General features: G+C 28.7%; 1 protein-coding gene across 2 annotated transcripts; it reads right to left on the reverse strand.

Moving 5' to 3' along the window:
* Window positions 1-175: 175 nt before the first annotated feature.
* On the reverse strand, window positions 176-16,323 carry LOC107447391 (dnaJ homolog l(2)tid, mitochondrial). 2 transcript variants are annotated; one of them, XM_016062301.4, is made up of 11 exons: window positions 16,016-16,323; window positions 15,790-15,926; window positions 14,936-15,019; window positions 12,122-12,328; window positions 8,985-9,137; window positions 8,741-8,888; window positions 7,406-7,473; window positions 4,672-4,800; window positions 4,453-4,568; window positions 2,227-2,324; window positions 176-402 (listed from the first exon to the last, which is right to left on the reverse strand). In XM_016062301.4, exons 1-11 carry the CDS (start codon window positions 16,158-16,160, stop codon window positions 299-301), a joined length of 1,389 nt encoding a protein of 462 aa, XP_015917787.1. In that variant the 5' UTR covers window positions 16,161-16,323; the 3' UTR covers window positions 176-298. The 2 variants fall into 2 exon arrangements, with proteins under 2 accessions (XP_015917787.1, XP_015917786.1); XM_016062300.4 differs by having other exon boundaries at window positions 8,985-9,149; window positions 16,016-16,294.
* Window positions 16,324-18,349: the final 2,026 nt, after the last annotated feature.

An 18,349-nucleotide genomic window follows, 5' to 3' on the forward strand; every position in this document is an offset into this window, starting at 1 on the left:
TATAGAGTTTTTTGCTCTTGAAATAATGAAAACACAAAATAGTGATTTCTGAACTGAGAATATCTTACGTTAAAAAAAAAGTATTGTTACCAACTGGGCTAAGAAAGTAATTGAAAAATGTTTCTAGAAAAGAAAAATGAAAGTTTGTTTCATCTTAAATATCTGCTTACTTTAAAAAAAGAAATAAATGCTTTTTTATTTAATATTTTAATTACGGTATTATAGTTACAGGAGTTAACAAAAATTTCATAAAATATTCTTATCTATACATAACCTAGAGGATTTGCTTGCTTATAATTCAGCCATTTTTCTTCCTACTATTGTTTATTTCGTTGTCAGCATCACTATTTAAAATTGTTCTGATTTGATCAACATATTCATCAGTACCCATCAAAATTTTGCCTATGGAAGAAAAAGACATTTGGTATAATTAACAACAATAAGTAAGGTAAAAAATGGTTGCTTTTCAAAACAGGGAGCAACAGCCTGCGAAGAGCATAGAACCTACTGTGCCCATTCCAATTTCCTTGACTTTTAGTTCTGGGGTGCATGAGAAGTTTCGGTTGAGTGGTTAGCCAAACAAGGAACCGGTTGTGTTAAGTACCCAAGCCTACTTGGTAATTACCTAATACCTTACCGATCAGCCTTGCCCAGTCCTGGGAAAGAACCCTGAACTTGTTGCAAGGGAGTACTACCGCCGAACGTCAATTTTGAGCATCTTCAAAAGAAACGATACATATAATTCTTTTAAGATTATTAGGAGATTGGTTTTTAAATTAGGCACGAACGCTTACAAAGAAATACAGCCCCTTTCTGATTGAAAAAAATATTAGATAATAATCAATAGTGTATTTTCTTATATGGTTTTGCATTTTTGATATTTATTTCTTTTTGTTGACTTAGGACTATTCAAGTATTAAGTAAGCATTTTATTTTTTGCTGACAAAGAGAGAGAGAGATAATTTTTTTTTAAAAAAGTGTTATTTTAATTGACATAAGAGAGATGTTTTTAAAAAAAATTACACTTGGAAAAATTTAAAAATAAATTTCTAGGAGTTACAGAAGAATAAAAAGATTCAAGATTTTAATAAATTGAAACTCAAATTTTGTTTTATGCTAAGTTACATTGTTTATTTGAATTTAATTCTAAAATTCAAGGTTATATTAGCTGAGAAAACTGCTCGAAAGCTAAATTTCTATTTCAAAAATTGTTCCAAGCTACTCCAGAAGTCTAGTAATATTCATTAAACAAAATGTGCTATGTTAGATTATTGAGGTCTAGGTGCAGAATTTAGCTAAGAACCAGTTTTATTTCACTTTTTGTTAAAGGACATGTAACATAAGTAAGATACCTTTAAAAATTTAATTAAATAGAGACACTTTGCTAAAATATAAATATTAAGTGAGTTGCTGACAGTAATTCTCCACAAGAAATCGCATAATTGGTTACATTTCCTGGCAATTTCACTAAGCTGTACTAACCTTTGTTTCTTGATTTGGCATGAACTCTTGCAATAATTTAAGTATCACAGTATAAACAACTACAAAAATTTAGATTATTTTTTTTACTACCTAGAATATTAAAAGAAACAAAAATTTAAGGATTAAATTTTTTTTTTTTAAATAAAATCCAGATTTTGCAGCATTGTCTAATTGCCTATAGTTTGTCTACGGTAAGAACTCCCCCCGCCACACAGTCTGAGGCCGTCCGCTGCTATGGAAACAAGAATAGCGCATTTCAGGGAGTCTCTTTACTCTAGGGCTAAACAATAAACTGAAGAGAAAGATTCCCTTTCTCTCGCTGACCCAAACCAAAACCTGTCCTAAACAGTTACCCCATACGAAATAGCTATACCTCGTTACCATAGTCACCGCCACGGGTCCAGACGAATGGCTAGGAGAGTTCTTACTTTAGACAAACTATAGCAATGAAATGAAAGAAAAACTAAAATTAAGGATTTAGATCAATTATTTTCTGAAAATTCTGCTTGCTTTCTTACAGGCTTTCAGTATAAAATTAAAATTTAATGAGATAATTTTTATTTACTTAATATTTTAAAATTTTTCCAACAACTGTCTCTCTGGCTGTGTTGAAGTCTCAGAAAAATTTGAATCTTTTAAGTTAATGCTGTAGATTAACTCAGGAAATTCTACTACCAGATTCATGGCAAAAGATAAATTATAAAGAAATCATTTTTATCTGAAAAATGTAATAAAATATGTTACCATCTTTGGTTTCAGCAAGCCCTTCAACCGTACCAGGTGTTTCAGTTTCCAACTCCGCAAATGCTATTAACAAAGCTTTTTGCTTCTGACTAAGTTTTCTACAGTAAAAATTAAAAAAATCATTAGAAAAATTATACTTGTAACAAATACAGCCATTGTTATTTTAATGTGTTAAACATCCATCTTATAAACAAATTCAAAAATGAGAATCTGTTCAGATTAGAGCTTTACAGAAAAAAATGGATCCTTGACTCAAAATCAGGATGTGGGAGATAACAATTATCCCCTCCCCACATGGCAAGAAATGGACACTGCTCAAAGCTACTGCCCACTTTATCCCCTATTACCAAAAGAATCTTTTTTTTTTTCTTGGACACCAGGATGCAGAAACAGACAAATTCTTTTCTGTTATCTCATAATTCAGACTTAATAGGGAGTCGTTTTTCAAGAATTGAAAAGTAGGGTTATTAGCATTCTAAAAAGGGAAAATTATCATAGTAGACAGAATTAGTAGAAAAGCAATTATCATTGTAAGCAGGTTCAAAATACATTCAGTAAATAGGTAGTTCACCAGGGCCTTAAGGAAATATTGTTATTAACAGATTTATCATTACAGGCCTGGGGTTTCCAACTTACCGGGGACCGCAATTAAAAACACAAGCCAAATGGTGGGCCGCAACTTTATCAAACTCTTTTATGTTTAAAGGAACATTAAATATTACTGTCAGACTTTTATCAAGTTGTATGAAACAAAAGTATTGAATTACAAATTAAAATAAGTAGATTTTTCCCCGAGAAAATTTTTTTTTTTTGCACTGTTGGTATGTTAAATTTCACAGAAACGAAGAAATTAGGGTTTTTTAACGAAAGAATAAACCCATATAGATTTATTACAAAAATTGTCTGCAAAAAAATGACAACTAATATATTTTAGTTCACGGGCCGCCAGTTGGTAAACACTGTTATAGACAGTATGGCTATACGCATGTTTTACTAAATGTTGCATTGATGTGTGCAACTTTGTCATCATCAACAGAAGTGTCGAACAGAAACCTTAGAAAAAAATCTATGCTTACTGAAAAACAAAACTGACAAAAATTTATAATTACTATAATTACAATCTTTGCATTTTAACTCATGAAAACTAAACAGAGGTTATCCAGATAGAAATTAGTTCCTTCATAAAAATCTAAACCTCAAATTAGGAACACTCATAAAATACTTAAACAGGCCATAACAAAGTTCTAAACTTTAAAAAGAACTATCACAAAATTCATGATTTATATTCAATTTTGTTTAGATTCTAACAATTAAAAAAAAAACTAGTTTTAATTAACATTAAAATGTGCATTTTTAACAAATGCATTTAAAGAATCAGAAGATATATTTCCAAGAAATAGAGCCTTAATTTTTGACCAAGATAATTTTCTGAAAATACATAGTAATTGTTTCTCCTAAAATTCCAAAAAAAAAGGACATTTACGAGAAATTCTGGATAAACCCATGCTTCTTTTAGAAGCATCCGTGTAACATAAAAAGATAATGTTTTTCACTTTTGTTGCTACATTCTTATTTGCCAGAAAAATCATATAAGATCCTTAATTAACTTAGAACATCTGCAAATCTTTGGTTGTCATCAACATAAAATTTAAAAAAAGAAGTAATATAAATAATTTACAAGTAAATACCATTATCATTTATCTCTTTTTTAAAGTATTTCAATTCTGTTCTATTTTGATTAAAGAGATATCTATTTCATATTTGTCGAAGTTATCTTTAGACATTTTTAACTATTGTATTATTTGTATTTAAGTTATAGATAAAGTTTCAAAGGTAACCAAACAAAATAATTAGATTCACATTTTATCCTAACAGAATGGAGGGAAAAAAATCTGTGTTCATAGATTATACACTACTAGTACATTATACACCAAAAACGCTTTTGGTTTGAACACAACTGATTTTTAAACATTTGTTTTTCCCCTTTGGAGCTGTTTAAAGAAATAAAACCTTGAAAATTAGATTTTGTTATGTTGATAATTGTCTAAGTGAATTTTTCAAACAATAAATTAGTACAGAAAGATATTGAAGAAATATTAAGAAATAAATACTTTACATTTAGTTAAATATTATGAAATATCAACAAAAAAAAATTTAAAATTTCAATCATTATCAAAATAAGCTAAAAAAACTATTTCATAATTTAGTAAGATATTGAACACTTACTGGGGAATTTTAATTTTAATATGTACATAATGATCTCCATAACCATAACTAGAAACTCTTTTAATGCCTTTGCCTTCCAATTTCAATCGTTGGTGGGAAGATGTTCCTGGTGCAATCTACCAAACAAAAAAATTAATAAAAAAAACTGAGCATTGGATTCAAAAAATGAGGAAAATATACTGAAAAATATTTGATTAAAAAGAATAAAATCGAAAATACCTTTAATGCTAGGTCCTCATATAAACCTTTAACTCTTATAGCGCCACCCAAGATAGCTTGAGACAGACTGATAATAACATCAGTATGTACGTCTGCACCATCTCTTCTAAAATAATCACTTCTAGAAACCTTAAAAGATATTTAAAAATATAGGTTAGTAAATATTTTATTTATTTATTTATAAATTTTCTTTTTTTTTTGCTGTCAAGAACAAATTAAAATTATCAACAAAAATTCTACACATCCACTATTTAACCTTTTAAATATAATTGCTTTTTAATCATTATAATTACTTGCATTCATTACCCCTGTGTTTAGCTTTAGAAAGCAAAAAGTAAATTAAATAAAGCTTGTTTTATTTTTTTTTACCCCCAAACATAAATTCAGCTTAAAAGTTTACACCAAATCTGTAATCTTTTTAAGGAAAGTGGAATAAGAAATGTCACTTATTTTTTTGACAAACACATAAACAATAAAAATTATAATAGTTTTCATCTCTTTAACTACACAGTTTTTAAAAAACCCGTTTAAATTTGAAAAATTGCAAAAAAGAAAATTTTTAAAAATACAGAATACTTCATTTTGAAAAGCATGTGATAACATGTCCTAGTGGCGACTCTTGCCAAAAGCTTTGTTCAAATTTATAAGCCCTGCAAAAAGTTAAACCATGTTTAATACTTCACAATTATATTTATGTCTATATAGTTATAACTTCATGACTAATTTTCTAACTGCATTTGGCATTATAATTTATCCTTATCAAGAAAATTCATTGATATCTACAAGGTATTTTATAATGGACTAACAAAAAACGTTTTCTGTATCGGGTAAAAAATAAAAAAAAAATCTAATCACAAGAAGGAAAATACAATTCATAGCAAAAAAGTTTAAGTCATCACTCTTTCTTCAACTGTTATATTTAACCCTTAAACAGTCTTTTATGTAGAAAACTGCTCTTTAACCAGCACATTTTTGCTCTGCTAACTCATTTTTCTTAGAAAAGCATGTTTAGAAATTTGAGTATTTCTAACGTCTTCTTAGACGTTACAGCCGGTAAGCGGACAAGGCCATCTCAGTCAGTTCACCCCACTAGATCTATCTAATGCTATGTTTCTCACCTGTTAACTCACAAACCCTTTAACCACTTCTCCACTCTATTTAACAATCTTCTTCTAGGTCTTATTATTTTTCCCTCTAGTGTTTGGAAGGTTAATTTTTTAGCAGGATTATTATTGCTATATCAAAATACATTTCCTAGTCACCTTTATTTGAGAAACTTTTATCATTTCTACAATGTCAGGTTCTTTGTATTTTGTTTGTAATTCATGGTTATAATGAATTCTCCAGGTTCTGTTTTCTCTTACCGCACCAAAAAATTTTCTTACCATTTTTCTCTCGAAAATCATCAGTCTCTCTCATCTGCTTTGCCTCTTGTACAACTTTATTTCTGTTTCACAATTTATGTATTTAGATTTGAACTGGTTTCTCAATCCATGATAACATCTGTTTACCATGTTAATTCTATTTTTGATTTCAATTTTTATGTCATTATTATTATTTACTATTGTGCCTAAATATTTAAATTGAGCTACTTGTTCAAACTTATATTCATTAATTTTCAGTGGTTGCAGATTTGTGATTCTGTTTGTTACGCCCATTCAGTTTTTTCTTCATTGACTGACAATCCTATGTATTTTGCTTCTAACTTTCAAAATACATAGGATTGTCAGTCAATGATTCAATGACTTCTAACTTTACACAGAAACTAGAGCATTTCTAACTTCAGGAGGTAAAATAACAATTTTTAAGAAATATTATCAAGCAATCTTTCATCATAACAAGTTTTAACAAATTATTATGATGAAAATGAGAGGTAGAAGAAAGAATACTTTTCATATTTGAAATCCTACTAAATTAAGTCAAAACTACTAAAAAAAAATAATACAAAACAAAAGAAACATTTATTTTTAAAGAACAACTGAGTATAACAAGTATAAATAAAACAAAACGCCATTTTTGGCTGCTAAATCAGAAAACGTTTTAAAATAACTTTTAAGTCTAATTTAGCCCTCCAGGCATTAAGCCTGTAATAGAAATTATACTAAAATTTTCTTGCTATGTATTACTTTCTTATTAAATAACATGGAGAAAATCATTTTTCTGCTGCTGTAAGTTTGGAAAAAACGGGACTAATGCTCAGGTGATAAACATTGATTTCATTGCAATTAGAATTTAAATACAGAATTATCTTCCATAAAGTATTATAATAAAGAAAGCATGAAAAGGACAAATAAATAAGTCAAAAAATAATTATAATTAAAAAAAAAGTCAAAGAATGGAATGTTAGAGGGAAAAAAAAGTACAGAAATGTTAGAGAAAGTTTTTTCTATAATATCTTTGTCTTTCTGTTTATTTAGTGCCTCTCCATTATTAATGATACTTACTGAACTGTGATTACACTCTGCATTATTACAAAAGACATCTCACCCTTTTTATCAATTTTAATTTCATTAAGCTAAATAATAATTAAACTAGTTTTATTTATTGAATCGTATATAGCATGTCATATATAGTTGAGCATAGCTGTTGCTTTGATTAAAAACACAGTCCACAAGTATAACACACAAATATATAGAACATAACTTCTAACATATTACCAAAAAGTTAAGTTTTAAAATTCACTCTTGCTTAGTAAAAAAAACTAATTTAGCCCAAAATTTGTAACTCAATATACCTTGAAAGTAATGAATAGTTCTTTTTTCTTTGATACTTGCATTCTTACAGTTTGTCCATCTTCAACACCTTAAAAAAAATAGTTAGATTACATGATTACAATATTAGAAATAGACACATTATAATTACAACTTTTATTCAATATTTAATAATATTTTCCTAAAATAAATACCATTAATACCTATTATTAATTTGATGCATAAAATCCGTAATGCTAAGCAACATATCTTTTACAAATTAAGCACACACACACATATATAGATATATTTTACATCATTTTTAACAAAAAATCTATCCTGTAGAAAATATATTTTTACTGTCAATGCACATTTACACTCATTATATTAAATGTATATGAGGGCGTGATTACAAATTGCAGATTAACTTGCAAGAAATATTTGATAATTTTTATTTGCTTCAAAAATTATAATGATGAAAAAAAGTGCTCAAAAATAGATACAATTTCTCAAGACTTGCTAGATGTGAATAAGGAAACCAAAGCAGATTTAAAACAGAAAATATACAGTTGCCAAAAAAATTATTTTTTCCACTCCTCTCACTTCATCTCATTTTGAAGCTGTAGAATGATGTTTCATTCATATGAATACTGATAGCCTAGTTAAGAATATGAGTTCCTTACCATTTCTATATAGTGTGTGAAAATGCATCTCTTGATTTGTCTCTCTTGGCTATCACAATTTTCTAGTCTTGTTTTTAAACCTGTAATTATTTTCCTTTGCTCCTTGGCAACTTTAAAGTTTTCAGTTTCTAACTAGTTTTGTTTTCTTCATTTGCACCTAGTGAGTCTTGAGAATGGACGCTTATTTTTGAGAGCTCAAAACATATAAATTTTTTTGGACTTTAAAATTTTTAATGCAAATTAAATTTTAATTCTATCTTTCTTATAAAAATAAATAAGATGGCAATAAATTTGGAAATTTCATGAAAATTGTATCAAACAATACTTATAAGTTGAGATATTTTTGCAATTCAGATAAATAAAAATATAATTAAATGGAGCAAGAAAAAAAAGCAATTTTGGGGTGTTACTGAATTATTTCTTAGTTTCTTGAACAACCAATTCACCAAATTGGGTTAGACTTGGGATGGGGCAAGTATCACTAAACCTATAGACTAAGGGTTTCAAGTAGAAAAAGTTTAAAAAGCATTTTTGACTTCAAAAAATGTTCAGAGTGATTGTTTGATTTTTCGTCATTGACAAATGACTTCTCTTACCTTATTCCTTATGAGGGAAAAATAATATATTGCTACTTTTTATTTGAGTATTTCACTGATGGTAACTAAAAATTTAAATGTCAAACACGTTTTATTTTACCTGCAGGCACAGGTACGGTAACTTTCTTTCTCTGAACCGTAGTTCCTTTTCCTTCACATGTCCTGCATGGATCGCTAATCATAAATTTTGTCCCATGACACCGACGACAAGTTGTCTTCATGAGAAATGGTCCAGTTGAAACAGATTCCTAAGCATTACATAAAACAAATAAGTCAAATTTATTTCATTATAATTTTAACACTAAGAGAAAACAATTCTAAATATTAACAGTTAAAGTTTATACCATTCCGGTGCCATTACAATTGGTGCATTTCACTGGCTTGCTACCTGGTTGGCAACGAGATCCGTTACAAGTTGGGCAAGTATCAGATATACTGATATTTATATCTTTATTTACACCACGGGCGGCTTGCTCAAACGTCAAATTCATGGATACCTGAAAAAAATTCTGAAGCATAAGAAATCAGTAAAAGAATAGTACATTTAATAAAATAAATAAATTATTCACATAAATTTAAATTAACTAAATCTTTCAGAAGAAAACAAACTGGTCAATGACAAGAATTATATTTCTTTATTGAGTCTAGGGATCACACAATTTTTCAAATCACAGTATTTACTTACAAAAAAGTACAGCAAATTTGGGATAAATCAAATTGGATATGACTTTAAAAACTTTGATCCAACGGGAGTTCAACAACTGTCTATTAGACAGCTGGTTCACGGGTTCATATTAAAATTTTATTTTATTTTAGTGCAATTAAAAGAGTACTTTGGGGAAACCCACAGTGATATTTTTCGATACTTACACTATGACTCAAGGATAGAGTGCTCACATTCCAATGAGGTGATTAGATGAGATGAGGGTTCATGTAATACAAAATTGGAGTTCAACAACTGTCTATTAGACAGCTGGTTAACGGGTTCATATTAATATTTTATTTTAGTGCAATTAAAAGAGTACTTTGGGGAAACCCACAGTGATATTTTGTGATACTTACACTATGACTCAAGGATAGAGTGCTCGCATTCCAATGAGGTGATCCAGGTCTGAATCCCACTGATGATTAGTCGATAAAAATTATTCTTGTCGCTTGCACCGACCACAGTAACGTCATAAAATATCCTCAGTGATAGACGTTCTATAGGTCCTTGATGTCAGGCTAATTATGTAAAGTTTCCATGGTTTTTCTCTTCGTGTAATGCAAAATTGGGTAGGTTCCATCAAAAAGTCATCGTCCAAGACTAGTTTGTCCCAATGCTTGATCCAGAAGTTACCTTATTTTCTGGGTTAATACAAAATTTAAAGATATGGAATGGAACAGCATTGATGGTCACAAATCCAAAAAAGGGTCAGCTGTTCAAATCAGTTATAAAATAAAATATATTTACACTAGGCTAGTTTGTGCCAATGCTTGAATCAGGAGTTGTTTTGTTTTTTGGATTGGGTTCAAAATTGCAAGGCTACAAGGTGGAACAATGATACTCGTAAAATTAATAGCTCAATTGTTCAATGTTGGTTATAAAAAACATATATATTTACACTATATATATTTCTTCTTTATACAGTCGAACCCCGCTATAGTGAACCTGGGATATAGTGAACACTCGGATATAGTGAACTTTTTTAGCGGTCCCGTCCGTATTCCTATTTAAATAATGTTATTTTTAACGCTTATAGTGAACAGCTTAGAACTTGGAAACTCGGTTATAGTGGACTCAAATTTCATTTCTTTAAATATCTTTTTCAGTCCTCCATCTTTAAACTTGTAGGTGTTGGGACTGAAAATGAATGCATTCCTATAAAATGTGTCATATTACTCTCCTTTATGCTTATCACTTTTAACTATACTGTAATAAATGTCAAACAGATCATTTATCTTATACTCCTCCCTCCCTGCCAAGCCTCTCTTTATCTCTTTTCCCCAAGCTTGCTCTACAACTAGTTAACTTGGCCACCTGCTGAATTTTTGGAATTTTCTTATCTGTTCAAACCATATTCTTTACAAATCACCCCTTAACAATCAAGAAGGTCAACAATTTAACTCATTCTACAGCTGCTCTCTTCATATTCTTACATTATCTATTTCAGACAAGATTTTTATTTCAAAAGCAGTGAAAATGGTAAGAGAAAAGCGTTTTCGATAGAGGACAAAGTTAAAATTGTAAAGCGTATTGATGATGGAACCAATCAATTGACACTGTGTAAGGAATTTTCCTTGTCAAAATCTACAGTTTCAAACATTTGGAAAAATCGAAGTGCAATTCTTGCGGAATACGACAAAAACATTGTTTCATCGAAAAAACTGCGTGGAGCTGAAAGAGAAAACGTAGAAGATGCTTTGTTAAGATGGTTCGAAATCTTGTTCAAAATGTAAAAATCTTGCATTCTTTGCACATTGTAGATAAGAAAATTGATGAACTCAATTTGTAATCAAATTGTGTTCAATCAAAAATCAAAATTTTTTTTCATAAAAAGTGAAAATAAAACTAATATTTAGCGACGTAATTACTTTTTCCATCAATTTTTGCTTTATTATCTGTTAATTAGTTAAAAAATTTTTAAATAACTTATGCAAAATTGCAAAGCCAATTTTCAATCATTCAACTGTCTTATGCAAAAAATATTCTTCAAAAAATTTGGATATAGTGAACCATCGGTTATAGTGGACACATTACTGAGTCCGCAGACGGTTCACTATAGCGGGGTTCGACTGTAGTTGGATTTCTATCTACACTCTAAATAAATATAATTTTATCTTAAAAGTTAGGAGTTTTTAACTTTTATACAAACATTTTCAATAAGCACTTTGCCCTCTGAAATTTGAACAGCAAATGATAGGTACAAACAATATTGTCTACGTTAAATCCTTTTTATTTCCTAATTGCTATGGAAATCAGAGCAGAATTGATGCTGATAATGTGAAGAATACATACAAAAGAAAGTAAATTTACGCATACCCTATAATTATTATCTCTTCCAGACATATTGATTCAACTTGTGCACTTCATACAAACTAAATTTTAATCATTATTTTCCAAAAAAGGAAACGCTGTTACACAACTAGCTATTGTATACACACAAAGTATCATATTAATAAAATTCTACTAATGTCTCCCAGCCTAGTTAAGACTCATAAATATAAATAATGACTATAACAAAAACTTCTCTTTAAAAAAAAATCTAAAAATAACTTAAGCTTAAAATTAAGGGGAAAAAAACATTAAGTTAAAATAAACTGGAAATAAATTTCTCAAACATAGTTTTGGCATAAATAATATGCATAACAATTTTAATGAATTAAAACTTACATACATATATATAAAGCAAATTTATTATTTAAATAGCAAAATTGATTTCAGTGTTACAATCATCAATAAAAATTATAACATTTATGATAAATAAAATACTAATCTTACTTCCTGAGATCCAAATCCAAATTGGGAATTAGCAAAATCTGATTCTTGAAAACCTCCACTAAAGCCTTTGAATATATTTCTGAATAGTTCTTCAGGATCCATAGATGATGAAAAACCTTGAAACCCACCAGTGGGCCCGGATCCAGCATAATCACCAGTAGTTCCAAAATTATCATATTGCTGCCTCTTGCCTTCATCACTTAACACCTAAAAGAAACATCTTAATAGCTTTAAAAAACTAATAAACGCTATGTGTAGAAACTGGAATTTAAAAAAAAATTTAACAAATTTATTTAATACAAAATAGAGAGAATAAAATATGTGATACCAGAAGCAATAGGAAGGGCCATGAGGTTAAAAAAAAAAGGATGAGAACAAGTCAGGATTGCTACTATTTTACCCTAGCAAAAAAAAACTTGCAGTTTTTTTTTTTCCTGTTGAAAAAGCCCTTAGAAAAAAAAAGCAGGTTTTTTTAAAATAAAAATAACAACTGATTTGCAGGTAATTGTTCTTTAATATTTACATTGTTAAAAGAAATTTTGCTTAATTTTTTATTCATTATAAGGAACAATAAATTCCGGCTATTTTACATTTATAGTCCTTGCTAAGAACCAAGAGGTGAACAAAAGACTTACAATTCCACCTTTACTGGGCTGGGATTAGAAAAATTAAGCACATGGATTGGATTGAACAATTTTTTTTTAATCTTTTCGAATTGAACACACATTTTTTTCCTTCTTAGGATTAAACTAGATATGTGATTTAGCCCGAATATTCAGCAAAAAAAAAAAAAAAAAAAAAAAAAAAACTGCTGAATAGCAACATTTAAAAAAAAAAAAAAAAAATCAATAAATATTACCTATTTCTTATATTGAAATAAGTTTAGTCCTTATTGAAAAATAACCGAGACTTAGCTATATGGAGTAAAGGGGAAAAAAACTTTTATAGAAATGTTTAAGATAATAAAGATATTATAATAATTAGAAATATTTAAGAAAAAAAAACTGTCCAACAGTTATAAAAAAAAACTTAAGTTGTAAAGTTAAAAAAAAAATAACCTCTTAATACTTTAAACAAAATTTTAATGTTAAAAAGAATATTTTCCAGAAAAAAAATTATTCATAAGACATTTAAAGGGATAATGTCTATCAGAAACCCTTATAAAAATGCAGAGCTATCATTTAAAAACACCTATGAAAAACTAAGATTATATTCAAAGGCCAAACAGAAAAAAATAAGAATCAATTTAAATTCTTGAAAGAAAATTTTAAAGTAGAACATTTCAGTTTTCCAATTGGCATATTTTCAAGAAAAAGTGAAAATTAAAGTCTAATAGAAACACTCTTAATTGCCTCGTCATAATAAAAATGTCTATAAAAACACAAGTTTTTTGGAAAAGAAAAAGCTAGAAAAAAATTTTAGAAAAAAGTTGCTATAAAAAATAATGTTCATTAGATAATTCATTACAAAAATGCTGCTGTAATAAAAACACTGATAAAAAGAAAAGTTAATAAAAAAAATCAAAAGAGAAACAGAAAATTTTTTTCTTCTTCTTATTTCTGAAATATAACTTTTAACGTTAAAAAATCACAATTTTCTATGTTACCAGTTACCTGTCTTATCATATAAAAAAAGGGACAATAAAAGAAGTAAGTCTATTAGAAATGCACCATTAGATAACTTGCTTCACTTTTCTTCAAATTCCGCTTTTCAACGTGTCTTTCAGAACATAAACTAACTAGCTTCAGAACTTAACAAATATGTATAAAAACTATTTCTAATAACATATAGTAAAAAGTACAATTTTAGATTAATCTTTTTAAATTTCTCCAAAAAAAATCTTCAGCAAAAAATTATTTTCCCAAATAATACATTACCAAATATTCAGCTAACTGAATATTGGGAACCCCAAATACTGGTTGAATATTCGTTACATCCCTAGATTAAGATAATATTTTTTTCTTGCGTCGGGATGAAAAAATATTTATTTATTTATTTTAAATTTTAATTATAATATTTTACATGAAACTTTATATTTTACACTTTATTTTATATGTTAGGATTTACTTTATACTCTGCCCTTTAACTTTACATTATACTTTATGTTACATTATACTTTATGTTACATTACATTATACTTTACTTTATAATTTATGCTTTACTTTATTTTAAATTACGCACACGCAGAATTTACTTTTTTTAAATACTGTAAGCTATATTCGATACTTTTTTTACTACACATTTTATGTTTAACTTCATTTTACAACCTTACGTTTTATTATATGTTCCTTATTTACTTTACACTTTGCTTTGCCCTATACTTTTTACATTATGCTTTACTTTACACTTTACTTTTTAGAGTAACATTTCCATGTATGCTAATAAGATAACTAAACGCACACAACAATATGCAATAAAAGAATAGTGGATGATCTAAGGGTGAAAATTATTAGGGATAATCTTAAAGGGTATCTTTTTAGAATACACAATAATTACAAGTTAAATTACTCAAAATAAGCAGCCACCAGTTTTTTAGTTTTCTAAAATAAATAATGACACAAGATCACAAAAAAACAAATAATTTAAAAGTTTTTTTATTTTTGTTTAATTGTCCTCTTCATATTTCCGGATTTTGGATTCATTGTCACAACAATAATTGGATAATTTCAGCTGTAATAATGATTAAAATGCTTTTAATTCTTGATGGAAAAAATTTTACATAATCAAAAAGTGTTGTATAATTAGGTGTTAGATAATCAGGGTTCTACTATAATTTGAAATTTAAAAGAAAATATATCACAGAACCAATTTTACCTCATAAGCTTCAGAAACCTCTTGGAATTTTGATTCTGCTTGAGGATCTCCTTTATTTATATCTGGATGATTTTTTTTAGCTAACTGTAATTAAAATATCATTATATATATGGTTTCTTATTTAAAGATTAAAAATATACAACAACAGCAACAATACTATGATTCATTTTAGATAATATGCATTACAATTTTCATAAATCTTTTTACTCTTCAAATCTTTTATGACCATTTTAGTAAATATTCTTCCATTTTTATTCCTTAATTAATTTGTCTGTATTGAAAAATATGAATTAATTAAATACATAGTGTAATTAGAGAAGAAAAAAGAAATATAGATCCAACTTCAACTTTTGTAAAATAGTCATTTTAACCTTTTGCTTACGGCTTGTACAACATGTTGGATCACAGGTGATGGTACAACATGGAACGCCATAAGTAAAAGGTTAAGCACAGATAGTAGAGGGAGCTTATAATTGCTATAGAAGTCAAACACACATCTCAAAATTTTTACATTTGTACATATGTGCATGAAAAATTATTTAATTTCGGTAAAACAACAAATTAGCAGCATTTTTAGCTATTTTTATCCGTATTTTTGACAGACTTAATCAGTAATCCAATTATATTTCCTTTCCTTAAATACACAATACTGTTTATTTTTTGTATAGTAAACCAACTTTTGTGCAATTTTTTAGATTTAATCCAATTCCAGGTTTTTATTGTAATTTCTATCATTAATATAAGACTTGCAAACGAAGTTTTAATTTCGTATGAAGTACAATCATGAAGAATACAATTTCGAAAAATTTTAGTTGATATATACGAACATTAAAAGCATTCTCCAATAAACTCACCTCATAGTAAGCTTTTTTTATATCTTTAGCACTAGCATTTCGTGGCACTCCTAAAATTTTATAATAATCTCTAGCACTATTAACGGATGATGTGAATAATGTTTGATGAGGTAATAATAAAGAAGTTCTTTTATTTTCTGAAAATAAAAAGGGATTATTAAATAAATAAAAGAATAATCAACGACAAAAATATTTGTAACTTTCTGAATTTATAAAAAACTATTACCTAATATATGCGTATTTATATTATCTTTATATAAAACAGAAATATGTCTCGTTGAAGGTTTAGGTGATTTGAAGAAATTATCATCAGAAATTGCGAGAAGATATTTACAAATTTTAACATTTCTAGGACGAATGCAAACAAACATTATGGCATATAATAACTTTGTACCGAAATCTAATAATTTCAGGGCAAGTTAATAAGTCATTTTTTATAAATTAAATCTTAAATATCAGCCATGTGAGTAAACAACAACTGTAAATAAAAAGAAAATTGATTGATTGATTGATGAATACATAAACCAAGTTGCCAAAATTATTTATAAAATCATGAAGTTATTCCAATCATTGTTTAGGTTTACTTGTGGTGCGCAAGAGCAATAACATAACAAGCATTTATATTTGGTTTTATGAAAAATAAAAACAACGTTGCTAAGACAACTCAATAATAATAATTACTATATTGACGTTCCAGACATTGGGATGTAAAAGTATTAATGGATTTATATATTTTATATTAACTTGTAAATAACTGTGTATATTAAATGTTGTGATGTCTCCAATTTACTTCGTTTTTATTTATCCAAAATCGCACATAGTAGGAAGATAGAAAACCTTCCCTTACAACTGGTGACCTCAGGACGTGATTAGTTTAACAGTGCGAAGATTTTATTTGGATAAAAGAAAGGTTTGTGCATTACCATTATTTTATAATTATCTTTATATTAAACATGGAGGAAAGCACAAACGATAATTTAAATTCATCAACTCAAGATAATGTGAATTTAGAAGTAAACAAAGTGGCAGTTAAACCACCAATTTTTTGGCGACATAAACCTAAGTTATGGTTCTTACAACTTGAAGCACAGTTTGCTAACGGCAATATTACTCGTGATTTAACTAAGTATAACATTGTCGTTGCCTCATTAGACGAAAATGTCTTAGATTCCGTTGAGGATATTTTGTTAAACCCGCCAATGAATGGAAAATACGACGCCTTAAAAAATGCATTGTTAAGTAGATTGACAGATTCTGAAGAAGCCAGGTTAAAAAAGGTGTTGACTACACTTAATCTTGGCGATAAGCGTCCATCTGACTTGTTGCGACAAATGAAAGGTTTGGCTGAAAATTCCATTTCTAAGGAATTGTTAAAATCACTTTGGCTACAGAGGCTACCACAACAGGTTCAAGCTATATTATCTATTAGCTCTGATTCTTTGGATAAAATGGCAGAGATGGCAGACAAAATTATTGGTATATTTAGCTCAACAGAGTTATGCACAGTTGATAAAGTATCCCGTAAAACTTTCGAGCATAATAACATTAGTAACGAAAAATTTAATTCATTGGAGATTAGTATTGCAGAATTAACTAAGAAATTTGATACATTCATTACAAGGAGTAGATCTCAAGATAAATCTGTAACAGCTCGAGACCGTAGCCGTTCGAGATCCCAATCTTCTCGTTATAAGTTATGTTGGTACCATTTTAAATTTGGAAACAAGGCACATCGCTGTGTTAAACCTTGCCAATTTCAAAAACCAACAAATACTTCGGAAAACTAACGGGCCAGTCGATTGAAGAGGCCAACGACTACGGCCATCCAAATTGCCGCCTCTTTCTTTTTGACAAGTCAAGCAAAAGGCACTATCTTATTGACACTGGGGCTGACGTGTCTGTAATTCCACCGCCAAAACCCAACAAACTGTTCCCATCTGATTTTAAACTTTATGCTGCAAATTCAAGTTCAATCAAAACTTACGGCAAGCAACTTATCAGTTTAGATTTAGGCTTGAGAAGACGTTTCAAATGGAATTTCATCATAGCAGACGTCTCAAAGCCAATAATTGGCGCAGATTTTCTTAAGGCACATGGACTTTTGGTAGACATTAAACAAAAACGTTTGCTTGATCCTTTAACATCATTGACAGTCTCAACTAAAATAATCAAAGGACCATCTTCATTTTTAACACCCCTCGATAGTAATAATCTAGATCCAGATATTCATTCTCTACTGCAAGAATTCAAAAACTTATCTTCAGAAAAAATAGAACTGAATAAAGTTAACTTAAACCATAATGTCACTCATGCTATTGTTACAAAAGGCCCACCCATAACATCTAGAGTGCGTAGATTGGCTCCAGAGAAACTAAAAATCGCCAAAGCAGAATTTGACTACATGCTTGAGCGTGGCATATGTCGACCATCAAGCAGCCCTTGGTCTAGTCCATTACATCTGGTCAAGAAAAAAAATGGCGAATGGAGACCGTGCGGAGACTATCGTGCTTTAAATGCAGCTACATTACCGGATAGATATCCTATACCACACCTGCATGAT

This window comes from Parasteatoda tepidariorum, chromosome 10 (assembly GCF_982258835.1).
Source record: "Parasteatoda tepidariorum strain Cologne lab strain chromosome 10, Ptep-v5.0, whole genome shotgun sequence".
Classification (NCBI taxonomy): Eukaryota; Metazoa; Arthropoda; class Arachnida; order Araneae; family Theridiidae; genus Parasteatoda; species Parasteatoda tepidariorum.